The sequence below is a fragment of the Oncorhynchus nerka genome, linkage group LG20, assembly GCF_034236695.1.
Source record: "Oncorhynchus nerka isolate Pitt River linkage group LG20, Oner_Uvic_2.0, whole genome shotgun sequence".
In the NCBI taxonomy this organism is placed as follows: domain Eukaryota; kingdom Metazoa; phylum Chordata; class Actinopteri; order Salmoniformes; family Salmonidae; genus Oncorhynchus; species Oncorhynchus nerka.
This window is the reverse complement of record NC_088415.1, coordinates 56,553,412-56,574,848: the sequence shown is the minus strand read 5'-3', so window position 1 is coordinate 56,574,848 and position 21,437 is coordinate 56,553,412. Positions and strand designations below refer to the sequence as shown.

Here is a 21,437-nt window from a genome sequence, read left to right as displayed (position 1 = left end):
GAAAAGTACCTAATTGTCATATTTGAGTAAAAGTAAAGATACCTTAATAGAAAATTACTCAAGGAAAATTTAAAGTCACCTAGTAAAATACTACTTGAATAAAAGTCTAAAAGTGTTTGGTTTTAAATATGCTTAAGTATCAAAAGTAAAATGTAATTGCTGAGATATACTCAAGTATCAAAAGTAAAATGTAATTGCTAAGATATACTCAAGTATCAAAAGTCAAATGTAATTGCTAAGATATACTCAAGTATCAAAAGTAAAAGTATAATCATTTCACATTCCTTATATTATGCAAATCAGATGGCACAATTTTCATTATTTCCTTTTTTCCCCTTTTTTAAACAGATGGCTAGGGGCACACTTCAACACTCAGACATCATTTACAAACACAGCATTTGTGTTTATTGAATCTGCCAGATAAGAGGCAGAAGGGATGACCAGGGATGTTCTCTTGATGTGTGTGACTTGGATAATTTTCCTGTCCTACTAAGCATTTGAAATGCAACGAGTACTTTTGGGTGTCAGGGAAAATGTTAAAAGTACATTATTTTCTTCAGGAAAGTAGTGGAGTAAAAGTAAAAGTGGTCAAAAATAAAAATAGTAAAGAACAGATACCCCAAAACATGTATTTTTACAACACTGATATTGGCCATATATCACAAACCCACGAGGTGCCTTGTTGCTATTATAAAGTGCTTACCAACATAATTAGAGCAGTAAAATACATGTTTTGTCATACCCATGGTATATGGTCTGATATAACATGTCTGTCAGCCAATCAGCATTCAGGGCTCAACCCACCCAGTTTATAATTGGACATAGTTCATAAATTGGACATAGTTCAAACTTGTTGAATGAGGAGGATGAACGTTCTGTATCTTTTTGTGACTTTATTTTTCGACAGTTAATCTCGCGTGATTTCGGTGCGCCGTTAACACTGCGCAGTAGAAGATTGTTGTCCGCCATCACTGCAAGAGAAGCTAGGCAAAATTTGAGAGAAGTGTGACAACAACAGCGCAGAGAGACGGACCCAAACCCAAGGGGAAGGTCGAGGGAGATCTTTACCACTTTGCATTTGAAGGCCTCCCTGTTGCAGCCTAAAATAGTATTTCATGTTAACTTAGAGACGACGGACGTACTAACTAATCATGTCCAACCTCAAAGGCGGCGTCAAGAAAGACACCAAGATGAGGATAAGAGCCTTTCCTGTAAGTAACGTTATTGGCCGGGTACGCTGAGACGCGACTACCGGGGTTGTCACTTGCTAGCTGTTTGATGCTATAGATAGGCCAGAATAACTGAGCAAATGCGTTTCACTGTCAGCTAACAACTAGCTAAACGTACTATTTCGTTGATTAATAATCGCCCGTTGGCTTGCTAGCTAGCCTGATAAGCATTGAGTCGATCGAGTTATGTTAGCTATTTGTGCAAACTGGAAAATATCCACTAACTAGTTACTAGTTAACGTGCAGTGATGCTGACAAACCTGTCAGCCAGCTAGCTAACTTAACTAGTTCTCCGATTAACGTAGCTAACTGGCTACCTACATGGCTAGCTGGCTAACTAACCTACAGTATGTCAACTATCTAACGGTACCTAGCAAACAAGTTGCCAGGTTAACCATACATAACTTGGATACATAGCTAGCTAGCCTACAAAGTTCGCCAGTCTTAGTAACTAGCTAACTCGAGAAATGTCACTTAAAATGTAACTAACGAAGGTTGTTTTGATTATCATTCAGCCTGAGCTAACGTTAGTTGTTGAGCTAGTTAGCCAGTTTGCGATGATAGATATGGTGCATTCATGACAAGTTGGAAACTCGGAACTCCGAGTTAAAGTTAACGTACTATTCAAGATTGAAACTCGGGCCTCATCTTTCTACAACGATTTTATAAGTCGAACATTTCCGAGTTGCCTTGAACATAGCCAGATTATCTATTATATTGACAGTGGACCCACCAATATAAAGTAGCTTTTTCCAAATTTGCGGAAATCCCACGTGCGTCCACATATCAGTACATTCGTAGCAACCTAACCATTACAAGACATTTGACACTCGCATTGACCCCCATACAAATATTCCTCACTGTGGTCTTGTTTTGGGCGGAGTAAGTCTTCTCCTCTTCCTCACACAATAAGGAATTCCCTCGACCACGCCCACAAATTGGGGAAAACGCATTCTTTCCCATTGACCCCCAGTGTAAAAGAGCCAACTGAGTTGTAGTTTAAAAAAATTAAAAAAAATAACAACATGCAGAAAAGCTGCTGTCAAAAATCAAGACCTATGGTTCGCAATGCTCCCACATAGGGACATTGAGCCTGCGAGAAGAGTCCTTTGGCTTCAAGCTTTCGAAATGGGAAATGACGTAAATCGGTGTAGAAGTAGGCTACACGTAGCTGTGTGTATGGGAAAGCATTTTAATCACAGGTAAGACATTTAACTGGTTTAGTATAGTCTGTTTGTAACTCCACTCACCAGTAGTAGTTGTATAGTATGCTTGTGTTGTGGTGTTTGGCTAGCTAGCACTCACTCGTGGCTGCTAGCAGCGTCATAAAAAGGGGCAGCGCCACAATATTAGGTTTTTCTAAGTAGTGGGAACACTCCGGATCCGGCAATACTGAAAAGTAATCTTTAGACATGTACTTTGCTTTAAAAAATGGTAGACTTCTAGGACACCCATGTGCAAATCTTGACTGTTCCCTAGCTGTGCAGCTAGCTAACTACCCAGCCGAAAAAGACTAAAGGTAGCAGACAATTCCACGATTTATGATGGAGTTGAGCGGTGACTAGTGTGGGCGGACTGGAGCTCCGACGTCACATAAAATCCAGTGTAAAAACTTGACGTTGCCGCTGCTGTCCGCGCACACTAATCACCACTCAACTCCATCAGAAATCGTTGAGTTTAGTCAGCAACAGAAATGTAAAGTATTTTACTTGACTTGCTGGCTAGCTGCCACTAATATGTTGTCTGTCAGAACCAATTCTTTATCTTGGCCTACTTTGAAACGGTTTATTAACGTTAGCTAATCGAGGAGCACAGCTAACTACTAATGTTAGTTAACATTACTTAGTGGTTTGGTTATTTTTTGTCAACAGCTTTTGTTGATCAAGACACGCATTGCACAACGTTGCTTACGGAGTGGAGTTTGGTTCTCTTACTGAGTACTTTTATTTGGTGATCAAATAGTATTTTCCCTTTGCCCATTTGTCAAAGTTTCTTAGGTGTTTTTTGGAGGTGACTATTTATAGATATTTAAAAATAGGCCTGCTATGTTGCAGAACTAGGTAAACATGGAGAGTTATATGCTGTAGTATGCATTTTTTTTTCTTGAGAGGAGCCTCACATTGTTGGATGCCAGAATTTGGCAGCATATGTGAAGGAATGACATTGCAGTCAGGGCCCTGGGTTTAGCCAGAAGTGTACTCCATCTCAGTCCCTGAATTCTGCTCTCTGTCTTTTATCTCGCTCCTTCACACAGTGTTACACTCTGACAGCTTGAATGCTGCAGGAATAACTGCGGCATCTGTGACCACCAGGGTTGCAAAATTTCGGGAACTTTGAATACATTCCTTGGTTTTCTGGAAATCCTGGTTGGATGATTCCCGGAATAGGCAGGAAATCCGGATCAATGCAACCAGGATTTATAGAAAACCATGGAATTTATTGAAAGTTCCTGGAATTTTGCAACCTTAGTGATCACACACTGTCTGTGTGTACCTGGACATGTAGCCAGGGTATGGGATATGCAGTTTTTGCCTGGCTGCATACCTGCAGCTAGCCTGGCTAACGCGAGCCATGTGACTTAAAGCGCGGGGAGAGCTGTGACCACAACATCAAAGAGCCATCACAGACTCTGAAGTTCAGAGGACTTGAAGAGTTAGGTTTTAGCCAGACTAACCTGCCACAGCCCCACTGAGAATAATAACTGAGCATGAGGATTAGGCCTAGTTTAGAAGTAGGGAGAAGCTGCTGTGAAAAACTGTTGTACTATTTAGGCAGTTTTTCCCCTTGGCACTTGTTGGATCATCCTGTTCAGTTGTTTGCCCCAAAATAATGGGATGGATTTTTTAGTTGCTTTTTGAAGGGGAGGCACTCAGTGTGGAGGAGAGACTTGATGGAATGTCTCTCTCTTTTTAAACTTTGATCTCCCTTCCCCCCCATTACTCCTCATGTGTCAGTGTGAGTTGGAAAGCTATCTCTTGGTAGACCAACAATGAAGTCAAAGTTACAACCTCCAGCGCTAGCCTCTAGGTGTATGGTTGTGGCTGGAGTTCTTCTGCACCTACCTAACTATTAAATGACATGACACTTTTCCCGAACACATTCTCTCCTGAATTAATGTGTTTATATGGGCAGGCTAGCATAACAACTCCACTGCTTTGTTGTAGTGATGGACCATTTCTGTATTAATAATGTCATCGCTTATTATCATTTTCATGTAGGCTAATGCAGATATTTAACTTCCTGTTGTGCACATTCTGCTATTGATAATTTCCCATACAAAAAATGCCTAGGCTTACATCAAGCTATTTGTATCTAACTTCTGTTGTACCGTCACAACACAAAATGCCTAATACAAATGTTTTGACCACAATTAGCCTAGTCACTTGATGTTCTATTGCATAAACCTTTAATTTATTTCACTTTCTCTACCAATGAGCAACACAAACATCCCTAATTGGTGAATGGCATTGTTTGTTTTAAATGTGTTCAGACAAAGTTTGCTCCAACTGCCACAATTAAGTCACTGTGGAGTCAAAATGGGCTGTTTTTCCCCCCCTGTTATTGCCACTCAGTCAAGTTTTAAGCGCAGGTCCATCTTGTGGGTGATTTGTTATTCACAGCCTTCAACACCTTTTTATGAAACAATTGACTAATATCTCATCTGAGCAGATTTGCAGCACGAGGAAACAACACCTTTGTAAGAATGAACGGACACACGTGAAAAGGGTTGAACTGTTCTGTTATAATTTTCTCTTTGCCATTGTGTCCTACTGCCATCTTTCCCCTAGATGACAATGGATGAGAAGTATGTCAACAACATCTGGGACCTTCTGAAGAACGCCATCCAGGAGATCCAGAGGAAGAACAACAGCGGGCTGAGCTTCGAGGAGCTCTACAGGAACGCCTACACAATGGTGCTGCACAAACACGGCGAGAAGCTCTACACAGGCCTGCGCGAGGTCGTCACCGAGCACCTCGTCAACAAAGTAAAGGACTACACTTCCCACAATGCACTACTGTATTTATCTTATCGAAAAGCATTTCCCATAATACACTATGAAAGTGTATTATGAAAGTGACCTCCGCCTTGTAGCTTACCAAGTTTTCTCATTGTTTTTGAATGGGTTTCAAGTGCGAAAACGTACGAGAAAGAGAACACAATTGAAGATCTTCATGAATGGCATCTGGTGGAAGTAAATTAAACAGACATTAGATCAGTGTCTATGGGCAACTTCAACATAGTCTCAGCAAAGATATAGCTTCTGTCGTTATCAATACTTATGTCTTTCCACAGGTACGAGAAGATGTCCTCAACTCATTAAACAATAACTTCCTGCAGACATTAAATCAAGCTTGGAATGATCACCAGACGGCAATGGTCATGATCCGAGACATCCTCATGTACATGGTAGGTGGCCTGCTTTCTGTCTTATCGTATGGTTATTTCACCATGAAAGATCAACCATTTTGTTTTGAGACTGAATTGGAGTGCCCTAGCAACCCTGCCAAGAAGGAAAACCACGGTCTGTATTAGCGGGGGCACGCTGGAAAATATGCATGATTTGAATGAATCTGCAGAGTTCCTGAATTCTAGTCCTGAATGATTCTGAAGATGTTAAAAACCTCAGATAGGCCTAATCAGTACTATTGATTTTCTAGAAAGCTGTCTAGAGTATTTCCTTGAAGTGTAAATAATAGTTTCCTCTTATGATGGCATAACCCTGGCAGACTCCCCTCACCTCTACATCTCATGGCGGGTCGGTGGCCAGGCACCGGGCAGGCTCAGCCTTCTAGTAGCTGTTTGCTCTGGGCAGAACAAAGAGCTACTATTGTTTTATCTATCCATTTTGAGAACTCTGCTTGATTTACTGTAGCAGTAAGGCCTTGTGAGTGGTTGTGCGAGGGTGTGTGTTTACTGTGAGAGCGCATGCTCCTTGGAGGTGGGGGGCATTTGAGAGTGCAGAGTTCTCTAAGGGGATTCTTTTGTTTCTCTTCCTCTCACTCAGAACTGAGGTTTCAGGCATATTTCTTCTATTTCTCTCATGTATTACAAGCAGAGTATAGATTTGCATTGGTTAGTGTGACCAAACTCACCTGCCTATCCAGTATCAAATATGGCTTTTCAAGGCAGAAAACAAAAGATTCTTCTGATTCCTTCATCTCTTCCCCCTGCCTGAACTTTTAATTTGTGTAAAGTAAGCTCTGGCTAACTGCAAATAACTTTCTCCTTGGAGCACAATGAAATAGTCAAATGTGTTCCATTCTAACTTATCTCCGTGTTCTACTCCAGGACCGGGTGTACGTGCAGCAGAACAACGTGGAGAATGTGTACAACCTGGGCCTGATCATCTTCAGAGACCAGGTGGTGCGCTACGGCTGCATCCGAGACCACCTCCGCCAGACCCTGCTGGACATGATCGCACGCGAGAGGAAGGGAGAGGTGGTGGATAGGTACGGACGCTTCCAGGGTCTAACAAAAAGACCTGGCCCTCTATTCACAAATTGTCAGAGTATGAGTGCTGATCTAGGATCAGTTTTTCCTTACAGATCATGATGAGTATGTTGGAGGGGGGTGGTGGGCTGATCCTACTCAATGCTTTGTGAATAGAAGTCCTGCCACTGTTTATCGGGTAGTGGCTATTTGGTGAGGCTTGTGTATGAAGGTCATGTGCTGGGTGACAATGGCTGGCTGTGTGATGTAAGGTTTAAGCTCTTAACACTGCTCCATATTTTTATTTGACTGTTTTATATGTAAGCCTGTCATAAGGGCAGTAGCATAACCTATTCATAGAGCACTGACCTTGTTTGTATACTCTCAACTTGGGAGATACGCAGCCGAACCTAATACATGAAAACCCACACCATGAACGGTCTGGCATATGGTTTTTAATCTGTAGTTGAGTCAATGTGATCTCTTTTGAAGAATCTATGTGGTTGTGTAAGAAATCAAATTAAATGTATTTATGTCACAAAGTGCTATACAGATGGTTTTTGAGTCAAGCGTTATCGCTTTAAAAATAATGTGTGTGTGTACAGGGGAGCGATCAGGAACGCCTGTCAGATGCTGATGATTCTCGGCCTGGAGGGCAGGACTGTGTACGAGGAAGACTTTGAGGCCCCCTTCTTAGAAATGTCAGCAGAATTCTTCCAGGTAGGTTGGGCAACACTTAACTGAAAAAAATGTTGTGTGGTTTTTTTTGTGTTATTTTGTCATTGTGATTGGACAAATCTGCTGAGCTTGTTTGTTGTCATGGGTGCTAAAACAAAACAAAAACTTAACCAAGCTATTACAAAACATTAAGATTCATTAAGTCAGTGACACTTCACACTATCCTAACCCAAAATAGTGATTTTCCAACATGTATGTGTGACATATCTTTGTTTGTGGTCATGCAAATCTTGATAGCCTAATGATGCATCCTTTTCACACTGACTACATTCTTTGCGGGCTTAGTCATTTTGATAGCCGTGGATGTGATTTCCTGCATTTCTGACATTTATCTGCCATTTTATATGGGAACTGCCCTATTCCCTAGTAAAAACAGTTTTTCCTGCCCTGATCACATTCCTTCTATCATCTTCCTTTCTGTCCTCCAAGAGTGGCTGAATAACCCCGACATCATGATCCTCAAACATGCTCTGCTAATCTATCCCCTCTTCAGATGGAGAGCCAGAAGTTCCTAGCGGAGAACAGTGCCAGTGTGTACATCAAGAAGGTGGAGGCCAGGATCAACGAGGAGATAGAGCGGGTGTTGCACTGCCTGGATAAATCCACAGAGGAGCCCATCGTCAAGGTGGTGGAGCGGGAGCTCATCTCCAAACACATGAAGACCATCGTGGAGATGGAGAACTCTGGCCTGGTCCACATGCTCAAGAATGGCAAGACCGAAGGTAAACAAGGAAGACATGCTTGTTTTACAGGCATCAGATGAAGACTGAATTGCGTTATAATCCTGACTAATGTGTTGAATTATTTCTGGAGACCTGGGCCCATTTTCAAAAAGTGTCTCAATGGAGGACTTCCGATCTAGGATCAGTTTCTCCTGTCCATATTATCTTATTCATTATGATCTGAAAGGGAAAAGTTATCCTATATCAGCATTCCTACTCTTGAGACTTTGTGAATATGGACCCTGGGCTGGGGGGGGGGGGGGTTTATCTTAATAAGATTGAGTCAGGCATGTTATCCAAAGGTGTTTCACGGTACCAAAACATCATGATACCAACACTTCACTTTCATGCGCATCTCACTTGTAGCAGCTGTAATCCACCAGCTGCATCCCCTTCCAACCATCACTCACCCACCTGCTTCTCTCAGTCTGCTCTTCCTGTGCATCTATTCCTCCATCAGTTAAAAAATATATATAATTCAGCCGTAATGGCGAGCGGGGATGCAGACCCTGATGTTATATTCGCAGAGCGTGCGAAGTCATCGCCTGGTATAAACAAGAGCACAGGCAGTCTGCGTAGGCTTTGCAATTGCAAATGTTCTGTCACGCAGCCTCTGAGTGACCGAGAGGAACATGGAGCACAGCTTCGTGACAGGCATGCTTGCAGCTTCACAGCAAAGAACACGTTTCAAACCGGAAGAAAATATATATGAATCATACTATTCCTGATTTCACTATGATTTAATTTAATTTCACAAAACACGTCTCGGGCCGTTTTAAACTAATCCCGGGTCGCTAATTATTGGTTTGATAACCAACAACAATGCTCAGTTATGTTATATAGCTATCTAAAAAACTGTTAGCTTGACAGTAGGTCTAGGCAAATTTGATTGGCACGGTAAGAAAGGAAACTGGTCTGCTACTCATGAGATGTGCTTCAAAGTTAGGGTTCATATAGGCCTAATGTAAGTCTAAACTATATTTAAAAATGATATCTTTCTGTTGCGCCTTAGGCACCAAATTCTGTTTGGTGCCTAGCGTTTTTAAAGTTGTGTGTGCATTTGATAAAAAGAGGGGAATCTGCACTATTTTAAACCGGCATGATTTAAGCACGTTACGGCTCTGCAATTCTCTGAGTGCATAGGGGAGAATGGGGCTAAATGTAACCTTAACATTTTCACTGCCCTGGAAATCTAATTAACCTAATACTAGCAGAGCTAGAGCGGTGTTTGTCAGACCATGAGACATCCTGAAAAATCTGTCTTCTCACAAGACTTGTCTGAAGATCCCCAGTAATTAATGGAAGTATATATGGAAATGTAAATAAATCATAGTTTCCTGATCTTTCTTCTCTCAGATATACCAGGACCAGGACCTCTGTCAGAACAAACTGTCTTTTTTTTTTTTCTCCCCAATTTCGTTGTATCCAATTGTTTTAGTGGCTACTATCTTGTCTCATCGCTACAACTCCCGTACGGGCTCGGGAGAGACTAAGGTTGAAAGTCATGCGTCCTCCGATACACAACCCAACCAAGCCGCACTGCTTCTTAACACCGTGCGCATCCAACCCGGAAGCCAGCCGCACCAATGTGTCGGAGGAAACACCGTGCACCTGGCAACCTTGGTTAGCGCGCACTGCGTCCGGCCCGCCACAGGAGCCGCTGGTGCGCGATGAGACTAGGACATCCCTACCGGCCAGGCCCTCCCTAACCCGGACGATGCTAGGCCAATTGTGCGTCGCCCCGGTTACGACAGAGCCTGGGCGCGAACCCAGTGTCTCTGATGGCACAGCTGGCGCTGCAATACAGCTCCCTTAACCACTGCGCCACCCGGGAGGCCTGAACAAACTGTCTTTTGATGTTTTAATTTGATTGTTCCTTGTTGTGGATCTGTTATTCATTGCATTTCTATGGGCTAATGGCACTAATGCCAAATTCAATGTTTCAGCAAATGTTTTTTTAGTATACAGTACCAGTTACGTTTGGACACCTTCTCATTCAGTGTAGTGGGTTTGTTGCTGTTGCCAGACTTAAAACACTATCAACCTGCCTGGTTTCCAGCATATTTTTTAAAAAAAATAGTGTTTAATGTTTAACATGATCTGGGATCTTAATAAACACTCTTAATAAATCAGTTGGAGATTAATAAATTCTCACTCACTCGGGCATTTACAGGTTCAGTTTAATTTGTTTCAAATGCATCTCTTGAGCTCTGCATGCTCACCTGACAAATGAACGCTGTAACCGTGGCAAAGCCAGACACTGAGTTAGACAGACAGACAGACAGACGGTGCATATTTGACAGTGCTTAAACAATGCATCTTTGCAATTTTGAGTGTAGATCTGTATATTTATGAAGTTCCTTCATAACCCATCTATTCTTTCTTCCTTTCCCTCGCTCTCTCCACTTCTCAAGACCTGGGCTGCATGTACAAGCTGTTTAGCCGTGTGCCTAACGGCCTGAAGACCATGTGTGAGTGTATGAGCTCCTACCTGAGGGAGCAGGGCAAGGCTCTGGTGTCAGAGGAGGGAGAGGGCAAGAACCCTGTCGACTACATCCAGGTACGCTGGGCCTAATCTCAAAAATCAAAGATTGTCAAATTCTAAACATACCCATAACAAATCAGGGTACTGAGTATTTCCTGACCAGGAAAAAGTCAGGAATAAAAGTCTAAAATCTAAAGCGTTTAAAATAATGAGTAACTACCCCCATAAGCATTGAAGCTAATGTTCCAGACCACTCTTTTACAGCATCCCCAAGAGTTGACACATAAACCACTGACTCTAATAGTATCTGTGTTTATGTTAAAGTGTGCTGTGATTGATCATTTAAATAAAGTTGGATTTGAATCCCCCTCCTATAGGGCCTGTTGGACCTGAAGACGCGGTTCGACCGCTTCCTCCTGGAGTCGTTCAACAACGACCGGCTCTTCAAGCAGACCATCGCCGGAGACTTTGAGTACTTCCTCAACCTAAACTCCCGCTCCCCCGAATACCTCTCCCTCTTCATCGACGACAAGCTCAAGAAGGGAGTCAAAGGGGTACGTCACTGTAGTGTTCAATCTTGTAAATGTTATGTCACTACACTTCAATGGGATAATCTCATGTGGTACCCTATTCTCCACACAGTGCACTGGCTCTGGCCAGAACCACACACAGTGCACTGGCTCTGGCCAGAACCACACACAGTGCACTGGCTCTGGCCAGAACCACACACAGTGCACTATTTGGGTATCATGAAGTGCATCTGTTGCTGCCTTAACACACATCCTTTTTGTATCAATAACATAAAAAATGCTTTTGTACTTTCTGAAAAAGGTAAATGAAATATGCCATTTTCAAACTATTGAAGCACATATCCCAAGCCTCTCTGTCTTTTGGTATGATCTCCAGCTGACAGAGCAGGAGGTGGAGTCCATCCTGGACAAGGCCATGGTGCTTTTCCGGTTCATGCAGGAGAAGGATGTGTTTGAGAGGTACTACAAACAGCACCTGGCCCGGAGGCTGCTCACCAACAAGAGTGTCTCCGACGACTCTGAGAAGAACATGATCTCTAAGCTGAAGGTGAGGAGAGGGCGAGTCAAGTCCGCTGTCAATTACATTGACATTTTTTATCCAGTGAATTTTGTATTCATGAATTAGATTTTAAAGAGAAACTGAATGCAAAAACCAACTTCTCTGGTTGAAACTGGTGTATGTTGCATCAATATTAGTCAAACATTTATTCCAGTGCCAAAATTGACTAAGAAGGGTAAGTAGGATCATTCTGGTCATAAAGTCAGCATATTAAAAAAACTGAGTTTGTTAGATTTGTGTAACTAAGGGTCAGCCACTGTTTTGGGAATTTGAATTGAGACTATGTGCACATATTCCAACATTCTAAACCCATTCGTGAGCATCTTTTGTCCCGCAACATGATTCACTATGAACCACTGCCAGACAGACACTCTGGTAATGGATAGTGAGAACGTTATGAAGAACTACACGTCGCCAGTGACTTGATGAGCTGATTGGTCTGTGGCCTGCCTGCTCAATGTGCCTGCTAGCTACTACTAGCTAGCTTCATTGACAAACCCAGAGATGGAACCTAGCTAGCTAGTGATTTTGGCCACTGACAAACGATAGTTTGTCAGCTTGCTGATGATGAAGTTGAGACTGATACACTGACTAGTTTTTTTACTTGAATTTCTGAACCAAACACCTTAGTTAGATGTAAAATTGCCTGACTAAGACATCTGCAAAAACGTCAATTTATTACAGATTTCTTGATTTATCTTAGATCAATTCTATTTTGAGGAAGTGATCGTGGCTATGTTGTTGCTACGGTGTCTCAAGAGGGACAAACACCAGTAACTGCCAGGGTACGCTATGCAAACCTAACACACCCACATCGAACCACACCCCCAAGACCCTAATCTAATTTTTCCTTAATGAGCAGCAGAAAAACGTTGAATCGGTGTTCAGCCCCCCCTTAATTAGTAATAAAAAGTTACATTGTTACTTTTTATTATTAATCAGGAATTTAGGATGTTCTTAAATCTTCTCTTAGCGTTAAAATGGACTTGTAGCTGTTTGACCTGATTGTCCGTATTGTGCTGATCCCATCCCTGAACCAGTATGTTGTCTCTTCTCTGTGTAGACTGAGTGTGGCTGTCAGTTCACCTCTAAACTGGAAGGGATGTTCAGAGACATGAGCATCTCCAACACCACCATGGACGAGTTCAGACAACACCTACAGTCCACGGGGGTAAGATGGTGTTGCACTACTATACCTCTCCGCTCACCTCACACACCTGATCGTACACATTTCTAAACACTCACACCTGGTAGTACACAGGCATCACTCAAAAACACACCTCACAGTTCACAGGTTTTAAGATATGATGCATACAATTCCTCTTTACATCATCAGCGAGACTGACATTGATATAAAAGGCGTCTGATCTTCTCCTGTTTATGTTTAATAAATGCAACCCTGGACTCCTTTTGTGGCTTGGTTTTCGTTTTCATTTTGTGACAGTGTCTGCTGTTTCCTACAGGTGTCTCTAGGGGGCGTCGACCTCACAGTAAGAGTACTCACCACTGGCTATTGGCCCACGCAGTCGGCCACGCCCAAGTGCACCATCCCCCCCTCCCCCAGACATGCCTTTGAGGTCTTTAGAAGGTAGGATTCATTCTCACCTTCAATTACAACAATACAATTAATTGCATTACAGGCATCTTTTTAATGCAACTACTAGATAAACCAATTCCTTGGTTGATGAAAAGTATAGTTTGTAACCAGTTATTTACCTCCCCCTTCAGGTTCTACTTGGCCAAACACAGCGGCAGACAGTTGACACTCCAGCACCACATGGGCTCAGCAGACCTCAATGCCACCTTTCACGGTCTCATCAAGAAGGTAAAGGGCCCTGCCTGCCACACATGGATGGAGGGGCTAGCTTTCCTAAACTGTACAATGGCAATTCTCAACTTTTATTACCCCGTCTCTTCGTCTCTCCCTTTCTACCTGCCTACCGCTTCAGGAGGATGGTTCGGAGGTAGGAGTGGGAGGAGCACAGGTGACAGGCTCGAACACCCGGAAACACATACTGCAGGTCTCAACTTTCCAGATGACCATCCTCATGCTCTTCAACAACAGAGAAAAGTCCACCTTCGAGGTAAGAGCCAGACACTTGTATAGGCTTGTCAGTCTCAATCACAGAAATCAGATAAATGCCATCTTCTATTTCTTCTCCCATTCATCCTCCTCTCCCATGTATTGTTTTACTCCACTCTGCTTCCCTTTTAATTCTCATCCTTCCCCTCTCTCTTCTCTGCTCCCTCCCGTCCCTACTGTAGGAGATCCAGCAGGAGACGGACATCCCAGAGAGGGAGCTGGTGCGAGCGCTGCAGTCGCTGGCCTGTGGGAAGCCCACCCAGCGCGTCCTCACCAAGGAGCCCAAGTCCAAGGAGATCGAGAACGGCCACGTGTTTACAGTCAACGATCAGTTTACCTCCAAGCTGCACAGAGTCAAAATACAGACAGGTGTGTAGTATGGGCCTTAGATGTTGATCTATATTCTGTCCGTTATTCTAATGAGATTTAATTGATTAAACTGAAAACTACCCGGCCGTATCACATTGGTCTCCCACTCTGGTTTGGGGAGCTAAAGGCTTTTGTGGCCACAGTTAGGGTCAACTTCTTAGCTATTCCTCATTTAACCTCTGGGCATGATGACCTGTACTGAACATTTCTTTCCCTCCCTCCCTCCAGTCGCTGCTAAGCAGGGGGAGTCTGACCCTGAGAGAAAAGAGACGCGGCAGAAGGTAGATGACGACAGGAAGCACGAAATTGAAGCAGCCATCGTCCGCATCATGAAGTCCAGGAAGAAGATGCAGCATAACGTCCTGGTAGCAGAGGTGGGTGTGGCCTTTAGGTCCTGGTATTGGAGGTGGGCGTGGTGATTTTTATTTTGATCCACATTAGCTGAAAAAGCAGCAGCTATTCTTCCTGGGGTCCTCACAAAACATAACACTAATAGACATGATCAGCAACACAAATGTTAAACGAAGAACAAAGGTCTTAACATTTTGGTAACAAAGGTGGGTGTGGTCTTAACGTCCTGGGCTAAAAAACTAGCTCAATGGAGAATATACATTAAATGTTTAGTCCCAGATTAAGCCTAATCTGTTTTGGGGAAACCGCCCGCAGAGAACTCTGCCTTTAGCTTTACTTCTCTTGACTGAGCCAGGTGTGGAAGAGCCACGTTCTTTATTAAAATCTGGAGTTGAGGCAATTTGGTTGATTATTAGACTTAATTTCTCAGCTCATTTTTATGGATGTGGAATTTGCATCCTGGAGTATTTACTTTGAGGTGATTCTTTTTAACGTTGAACACGAGTACCAACTAATCATGTTGATTCCTCAGAAGTTTGTGCTGAAATGTCCTATCTTTTGAACCAGAGAAATGATAGTGAAGTGTCTAATAGTGCTGTTGTATTTCCTCTCTCCCCAGGTAACCCAGCAGCTGCGGGCCCGGTTCCTCCCCAGCCCCGTGGTCATTAAGAAGCGCATTGAAGGACTTATAGAGAGAGAATACTTGGCACGGACGCCCGAGGACCGCAAAGTCTACACCTACGTTGCATAAGTGGAGGAGAGGAGCATTGTGGGAGAGGAGAGATGGAGGGGTGTTTTTTTTGGACTGTTGTTCGCATGGACTGGGAAGTTCCTTTTAAAAGAAATGCTGGGAAGCTGACTCCTCCCTTTACTAAAAATTTAAAAAAGTAAATGGCAAAAAAAGTACAAACAAAATCCATGAAGCCTTGTAGATTTTAAAAATCAGACCCACTACTTCTTACTCCCTGTGAGAACTTCAACATGTATGGATTCCAGCTTCAGGCTTTTCACTGTTTTACCCTTGTAGAGATCAACCTTAAAGAATCCCTTGGGAAAGATGTGAATGCACCACATTATTTTTGTTTTCAATACTGTATAAAAATGAAATATTAAAAACAAAACGGCAAATGTGGATTGCTACAAAAATAAATAAAAAAATATTCAATATTGGGGCTTTATTACCCACTTTGAAACATGGTAATTTTAGCCTGATCCTTCAGGCTAGCTACAAAATCGTTGAATTAAGCGTGTGTCCTGAAAGATTCAGACAGATACAGAATCTGGGTTCAAGTGCTTTAATACCAACGAAAAACATTGAGGACAGGTTAGGGATACTTAAGAGTCATGAGAAACCATGAATACTATAATTTGTAACTTTCGAACTGTAGCGTCAGAATGAGCTACCTACCTCTAGGTCTGTAGTGTCACATACTGAACCTTAACTATAGTACTTTTCACTAGGGGTCGATGTCCATTGACATCAATGCACTACAAGTGGAAGTTAGGATTCCTAAGAGCTTAATTGGTTAGGTAAGAGTTTATCAAAGTGGTTGTTTGGTTACATTGGGGTTGCAGCTTGAGACTGGATATGTACTCTTTTGGTGCTGGTGGGTCACAAGACTTTTCAATAAGTTGGGTCAAAACTGTGTTGTGCGTCAGTGCGAGGCTGCTTTGCAGCCTGGGCCAAGATCTCCAGCTGGGTCATGAAGGACCGGACCTCCACGGGGGAACTGTGGGTCCAGGCCAGGGGCAGGTGGGCCGGGACCGCCCGCCGATCTGAGAAAAATCACACCCAGCCCATTAGTGTTGGCAGTAAGTGTTACAGTGTGCATTGGCATTTTCTGCTCAGCCCTAGTTGATTAAATGAAACATTTTAGGGGATCCCAGCCGCACTGGTACTAAAACACACTGGTGCACACCTTGGAAGAACTTTCCGCTGCGTGTTCTGCCAGCAGCGCGGGTCAGTGCCAGCCACACCACAGTGTCAGCTCCCTGCTCTGCACTACGCAGCCTTTCCCCCATCATCTGGTGGAACTGAGGCATAGATGTAGAAACCGCTGGGGGGAGGAGAGATGTCATCTGACTGCACCAAATAACTAACAATCTTATATTTACAATCAATATTTGCAATTTACAGCACATTAATCTGTATAAAAGTATCTTCAATCAGTGTCTACCCTAATATACGGTACATGATTTGATGTGTCTACACATTTTGTCTGATTTCTATATCCCCCTGACCTCCCCATGGTACCTGGTCTGTCCTTCCCCCCCGTCTCCCGATGGTACCTGGTCTGTCTATCTGTATCTATCCTATGCCTCCCCATGGTACCTGGTGTGTCGGCCCATCCAGGGTGCATGACGGAGAAGTGGATGGCTGGGTGGTGTTTGGCCCATTGTTCTGTCAGCACCACCTGCTGTCTCTACAGGGGACAACAATATGTGCTATTTAGCAGACACTTTTATCCAAAGCGATTTAGTCATGCATGCGTACATGTTTCATATGGGTGGCCCCGGGAATCGAACCCACAATCCTGGCGTTGCAAGAGCCATTCTTTACTTACTGAGCCAAACAGTTGGTAGAGCAGCACACTGACACTCACTAAAGAGATATCACACAGGTCTCTAACATATACAGTGGGACAAAAAAGTATTGTCAGCCACCAATTTAGCAAGTTCTCCCACTTAAAAAGATGAGGCCTGTAATTTTCATCATAGGTACACTTCAACTATGACAGACAAAATGAGAAAAAAAATCCAGAAAATCACATTGTAGGATTTTTAATTAATTTATTTGCAAATTATGGTGGAAAATAAACTTTTGTTATTGACCAAATACTTATCTCAATACTTTGTCATTGCCAACAAAGGGTATATAACAGAGGTCAACCGTTTTCTGTAAGTCTTCAAGATTTTCACACACTTGCTGGTATTTTGGCCCATTCCTCCATGCAGTGATGTTTTGGGGCTGTTGCTGGCCAACACAGACTTTCAACTCCCTCCAAAGATGTTCTATGGGGTTGAGATCTGGAGACTGGCTAGGCCACTCCAGGACCTTAATGCTTCTTACAAAGCCACTCCTTTGTTGCCCGGGCGGTGTGTTTGGGATCATTGTCATGCTGAAAGACCCAGCCACGTTTTATGCCCTTGCTGATGGTAGGCTTTGTTACTTTGGTCCCAGCTCTCTGCAGGTCATTCACTAGGTCCCCCCTTGTGGTACTGGGATCGTTGCTCACCGTTCTTGTGATCATTTTGACCCCACGGGGTGAAATCTTGCGTGGAGCCCCAGATCGAGGGAGATTGTCAGTGGTCTTGTATGTCTTCCATTTCCTAATAATTGCTCCCAGAGTTGATTTCTTCAAACCAAGCTGCTTACCTATTGCAGATTCAGTCTTCCCAGCCTGGTGCAGGTCTACAATTTTGTTTCTGGTGTCCTTTGACAGCTCTTTGGTCTTGGCCATAGTGGAATTTGGAGTGTGACTGTTTGAGGTTGTGGAGAGGTACCATTATTACAGGTAACAAGTGGAGGACAGAGGAGCCTCTTAAAGAAGAAGTTACAGGTCTGTGAGAGCCAGAAATCTTGCTTGTTTGTAGGTGACCAAATACTTATTTTTCACCATAATTTGTAAATAAATTCATTAAAAATCCTACAATGTGATTTTCTGGATTTTTTAAATATTTTTTTCTGTTATAGTTGAAGTGTGTCTATGATGAAAATTACAGGCCTCAACTTTTTAAGTGGGAGAACTTGCACAATTGGTGGCTGACTAAATACTTTTTTGCCCCACTGTACATGCAATACAATCTTAATGCGTGCTGTACAACATTACACAGCCATGCAACCCCAGGCAAGGTATCCTACCACAGTGGAGGCAGCTGAGGGGAGGACGGCTCACCATAATGGCTGAAACGGAGAAAATGGAATGGCAACAAAGACATGGAAACCATGTTTGATACCATTCCACTAATTCCACTCCAGCAATTACCACGAGTCCGTCCTCCCCAATTCAGGTCGCACCAACCTCCTTTGCCCTACCATCATTGGAACCCTGTTCTCCTCTCCTACCTTATTCTGTGCGTAGACCATGGTGCCGTCAAAGGAACCTTTTGCAGACTGGAGGTCATCAGGTTGGAGTTTCTGGACCAGCATGCCCCCTGATGTTACTGTTATCTGGGAGGAGAGGGGGGGGGTGTCATCACTAGATGGCTATGCCAGAATGGGCAAAAGAGACAATGTTGCAGGATATTGGCCAATATTAACAGATATTTATTTTTATTGTAGAAACTCCCACGGCGTATCCCCACGCAATATCCAGACCATTGGTTTGGTTGTAAATTAAGAGTATCTATCCATCCTAGTGTGCCTATACCCACCACCCTCGGATCCCTGCTCTTCTGAAGTAGTGGAATGAGGCTCTGGGTGAGAAGATACACTCCTAAATGGAAGGGAGGAGAGGAGGAAAAAGATAATTATACCTATACAACTCATTGCTCACTCTGTATAGACAGTAAGTCTTACCCAGTGTGTTGGTGGCAAAGTTCTTCTCCAGACCATCATCGTTCACCTCTCTCTTGTTCACCATACACCCAGCATTATTAATCTGAACCAACACAGAGAAACAGCGTAACCCTCTCAATAATAACTCCTTAGTCAATATTCACTCTATTCTCAACACACTCAATGCTCCATAATGGAGTTTAGCAAAAAGCTATTAAAAAGTGGAAGAGGAAAAAAGTCTGTGGTGCCTACCAACACATTGAGGGAGGGGTATTGCATCTTAAAGGCTTCCGCAAACTCCCACACCTTGTGTGTCTCGGACATATCCAGATGGTGAACGTATACTTCCTGGAGTGAAAAGTAATACAATAAACCATTGCGGTATGGCCAGATGTTGTTCAATAGTGTATATAGCTGAGTTTGACACAAACACATCAGTGGCGTATCCAGAAATCTGATTAGACACTCGTAGCCACACCAGAAATTCTGAGATCTGATAGGTCGTCTCTGAATATGTTCATCATTTTCACCAAGACGTACACCGAAAGCAAAACCGCTGTGGCGCTGTTTCAGGCAAACGAAACAGCGCCCCTCTGTCTTAGAGGACAAATTCTTATTTACAATGATGGCCTACACCAATCACGGCCGGTTGTGATACATCCTGGATTCGAACCAGGCTGTCGAACCAGGCTGTCTAGTGACGCCTCTAACACTGAGGCGCCACTCAGGAGCTCTAATTTAATGTGTTGAACAATCATAATTGTATTTTTTTTAAATTCCACCTTGCATCAATTAAGGTTCAAAATGTTATCGCCCCCGAAACTGGGTCTGTGCCCCACCTTGGCCACCCCATTTAAAATGTTTTGGACATGCCAATGATGCGCACCAACACGTCAATCTTACCGTGTTTCCTGTCTCCCTGACAATATCTTCTTTGGCCTTCTCAGCTCTCTCCTTGTTCCTGCATACCATGTGGACTGTACCACCTGGCAAACCAAAGAGGGAATGTTGGTAAAACAGAATCATGATTCTTCTGTATGACAGACACCATTACACAGTGCAAGCGTGGTGGAGTTGCCTTCCTGACCAATCTCTGGTTTCGTACCTTTCTTAGCTATAGCCGTGGCAGTGGCTTTCCCTATGCCACTGTTAGCTCCTGTTATTATGAAGGACCTTCCTACCACAGCCACATCCAGCTCCTTGGCCACAAAGTGTTTAGCTGCTTGCTCATAGCCACTCCTGTTGGGAAACACAACACACCAATCAATCAATTAATGAACCAATCTGTCTAATGCAACAATCCCATCACATTGTATGTTGAAGTAGACATACCTTTTCTTTGCAATGACATAAAAACCCAAAGAGCAAGTTTGAAGTCAGGATTCTTCCATCAGCTCTTATAAAAACTAATCAGCTGTTGGGGTGACTGAAGGAGAAGGCGACCTCAAATGACAAGACACTTCATCTGTCAAAGGGACTATTGTAATGCGAGTGAAAAGAGGGATTGTGTGTGTGGCTGGTAGTGCCATACAGTGATCTACATTTGCATATAGCCTACTGTAACAGTAAGAGTAATATCCTTGCAGATGATGATCAAATAGACAAATATTTGATCGTTATTATAAACCAGGAGCAGCATAGAATACTCTGAGACATGGGTACTTGCAAACAGTGTCTCTACCAACTACCTTCTCATATACCCACAAAAAAAGTCCACCTTCAAAAAATACAAACTTTCTCATATCCCTAAAAAAGCCAAATGCAACAGATTTATGTCGTTTTCACTGACCTTGTGTATTCGTGAATTCCTTTGAGAAACCAGACGATATTGCGATAGAAAGACATTGCTTTTCATGATCAAGTGCTCTCTCCTCCGAAGCCCGTTGAGTTGTGGCCGGTTTACCAAGCCCACTGTAGCATGGACTGTGACAGACAAGGGTCACGTGTGCCTACAAGTTCATTTCAGAGTTTAGTGTTGCCCTCTCTAGTCTTTTCTGAGAACAACAACTGCACCAGCCTATAAAACACTTTGTCAGATGACACAATCGTTGGTTGATTATTTTGTCTACTTTTGTAAAAGGGATAGGCCTACGTCTGCTCTGCACATGATCAGTACTAACACAAAACAAAAAGCTAAACTGCATACTAACCTCAGTAGCCACACTGGCAATGTCATTTTACCAGTTTTAATTGAGCACATTTTTGCATCCGTAGGCTACAAGCCTAATACGGTAGTCACCTCAGATATGATCAAAGGCGCTGTAGGACTTCCGAACAGGTGTAACGCTGTCAACCAATCCAGAGGCAGATAATTGGTGAGGTGGCCTCCACCGGTCTAGTCCTGAGGGCAACGTTCAGGACAGAGCAGTTCTCCTGGTTTTCTTTTCTCTGTTCGACGACAGCGTCCAGGGTGAAACGACCACAGCTATGCGCTCTTCAAGT

At 43.2% G+C, this 21,437-nt stretch overlaps 2 protein-coding genes across 4 annotated transcripts; one reads left to right on the top strand and one right to left on the bottom strand.

The window, feature by feature from the left end:
- The first annotated feature begins 931 nt into the window (after window positions 1–931).
- LOC115102839 (cullin-3) lies at window positions 932–15,664 on the top strand. Of its 2 annotated transcripts, none has more exons than XM_029623196.2 (16): window positions 932–1,211; window positions 5,018–5,215; window positions 5,524–5,637; window positions 6,520–6,680; window positions 7,266–7,380; window positions 7,892–8,120; window positions 10,535–10,680; window positions 10,983–11,159; window positions 11,512–11,682; window positions 12,758–12,865; window positions 13,158–13,282; window positions 13,423–13,519; window positions 13,644–13,778; window positions 13,960–14,146; window positions 14,375–14,520; window positions 15,117–15,664. In XM_029623196.2, the coding sequence occupies exons 1-16, from the start codon at window positions 1,152–1,154 to the stop codon at window positions 15,246–15,248; spliced, it is 2,301 nt and encodes a 766-aa protein (XP_029479056.1). In that variant the 5' UTR covers window positions 932–1,151; the 3' UTR covers window positions 15,249–15,664. The 2 variants fall into 2 exon arrangements, with proteins under 2 accessions (XP_029479056.1, XP_029479057.1); XM_029623197.2 differs by lacking the exon at window positions 932–1,211 and adding an exon at window positions 2,311–2,431.
- Window positions 15,665–15,776: 112 nt separating this feature from the next.
- On the bottom strand, window positions 15,777–21,324 carry dhrs12lb (dehydrogenase/reductase (SDR family) member 12-like b). 2 transcript variants are annotated; one of them, XM_029623198.2, is made up of 11 exons: window positions 21,235–21,324; window positions 20,785–20,944; window positions 20,101–20,234; window positions 19,899–19,981; window positions 19,248–19,343; window positions 19,017–19,098; window positions 18,872–18,933; window positions 18,564–18,668; window positions 16,830–16,920; window positions 16,417–16,554; window positions 15,777–16,273 (listed from the first exon to the last, which is right to left on the bottom strand). In XM_029623198.2, exons 2-11 carry the CDS (start codon window positions 20,838–20,840, stop codon window positions 16,122–16,124), a joined length of 999 nt encoding a protein of 332 aa, XP_029479058.1. In that variant the 5' UTR covers window positions 20,841–20,944; window positions 21,235–21,324; the 3' UTR covers window positions 15,777–16,121. The 2 variants fall into 2 exon arrangements, with proteins under 2 accessions (XP_029479058.1, XP_029479059.1); XM_029623199.2 differs by having other exon boundaries at window positions 21,146–21,235.
- Window positions 21,325–21,437: the final 113 nt, after the last annotated feature.

Coding starts and splice junctions, on each gene's coding strand:
- LOC115102839 (XM_029623196.2), top strand. CDS start 1,152: ATGTCCAACCTCAAAGGCGGCGTCAAGAAAGACACCAAGATGAGGATA. Junction 1,212..5,017: donor TGAGGATAAGAGCCTTTCCT/GTAAGTAACGTT, acceptor TCTTTCCCCTAG/ATGACAATGGATGAGAAGTA. Junction 5,216..5,523: donor CCGAGCACCTCGTCAACAAA/GTAAAGGACTAC, acceptor GTCTTTCCACAG/GTACGAGAAGATGTCCTCAA.
- dhrs12lb (XM_029623198.2), bottom strand. CDS start 20,840: ATGTCTTTCTATCGCAATATCGTCTGGTTTCTCAAAGGAATTCACGAA. Junction 20,235..20,784: donor GGAATTCACGAATACACAAG/GTCAGTGAAAAC, acceptor GTTTCCCAACAG/GAGTGGCTATGAGCAAGCAG. Junction 18,934..19,016: donor CTTTGCCACCAACACACTGG/GTAAGACTTACT, acceptor CCTTCCATTTAG/GAGTGTATCTTCTCACCCAG.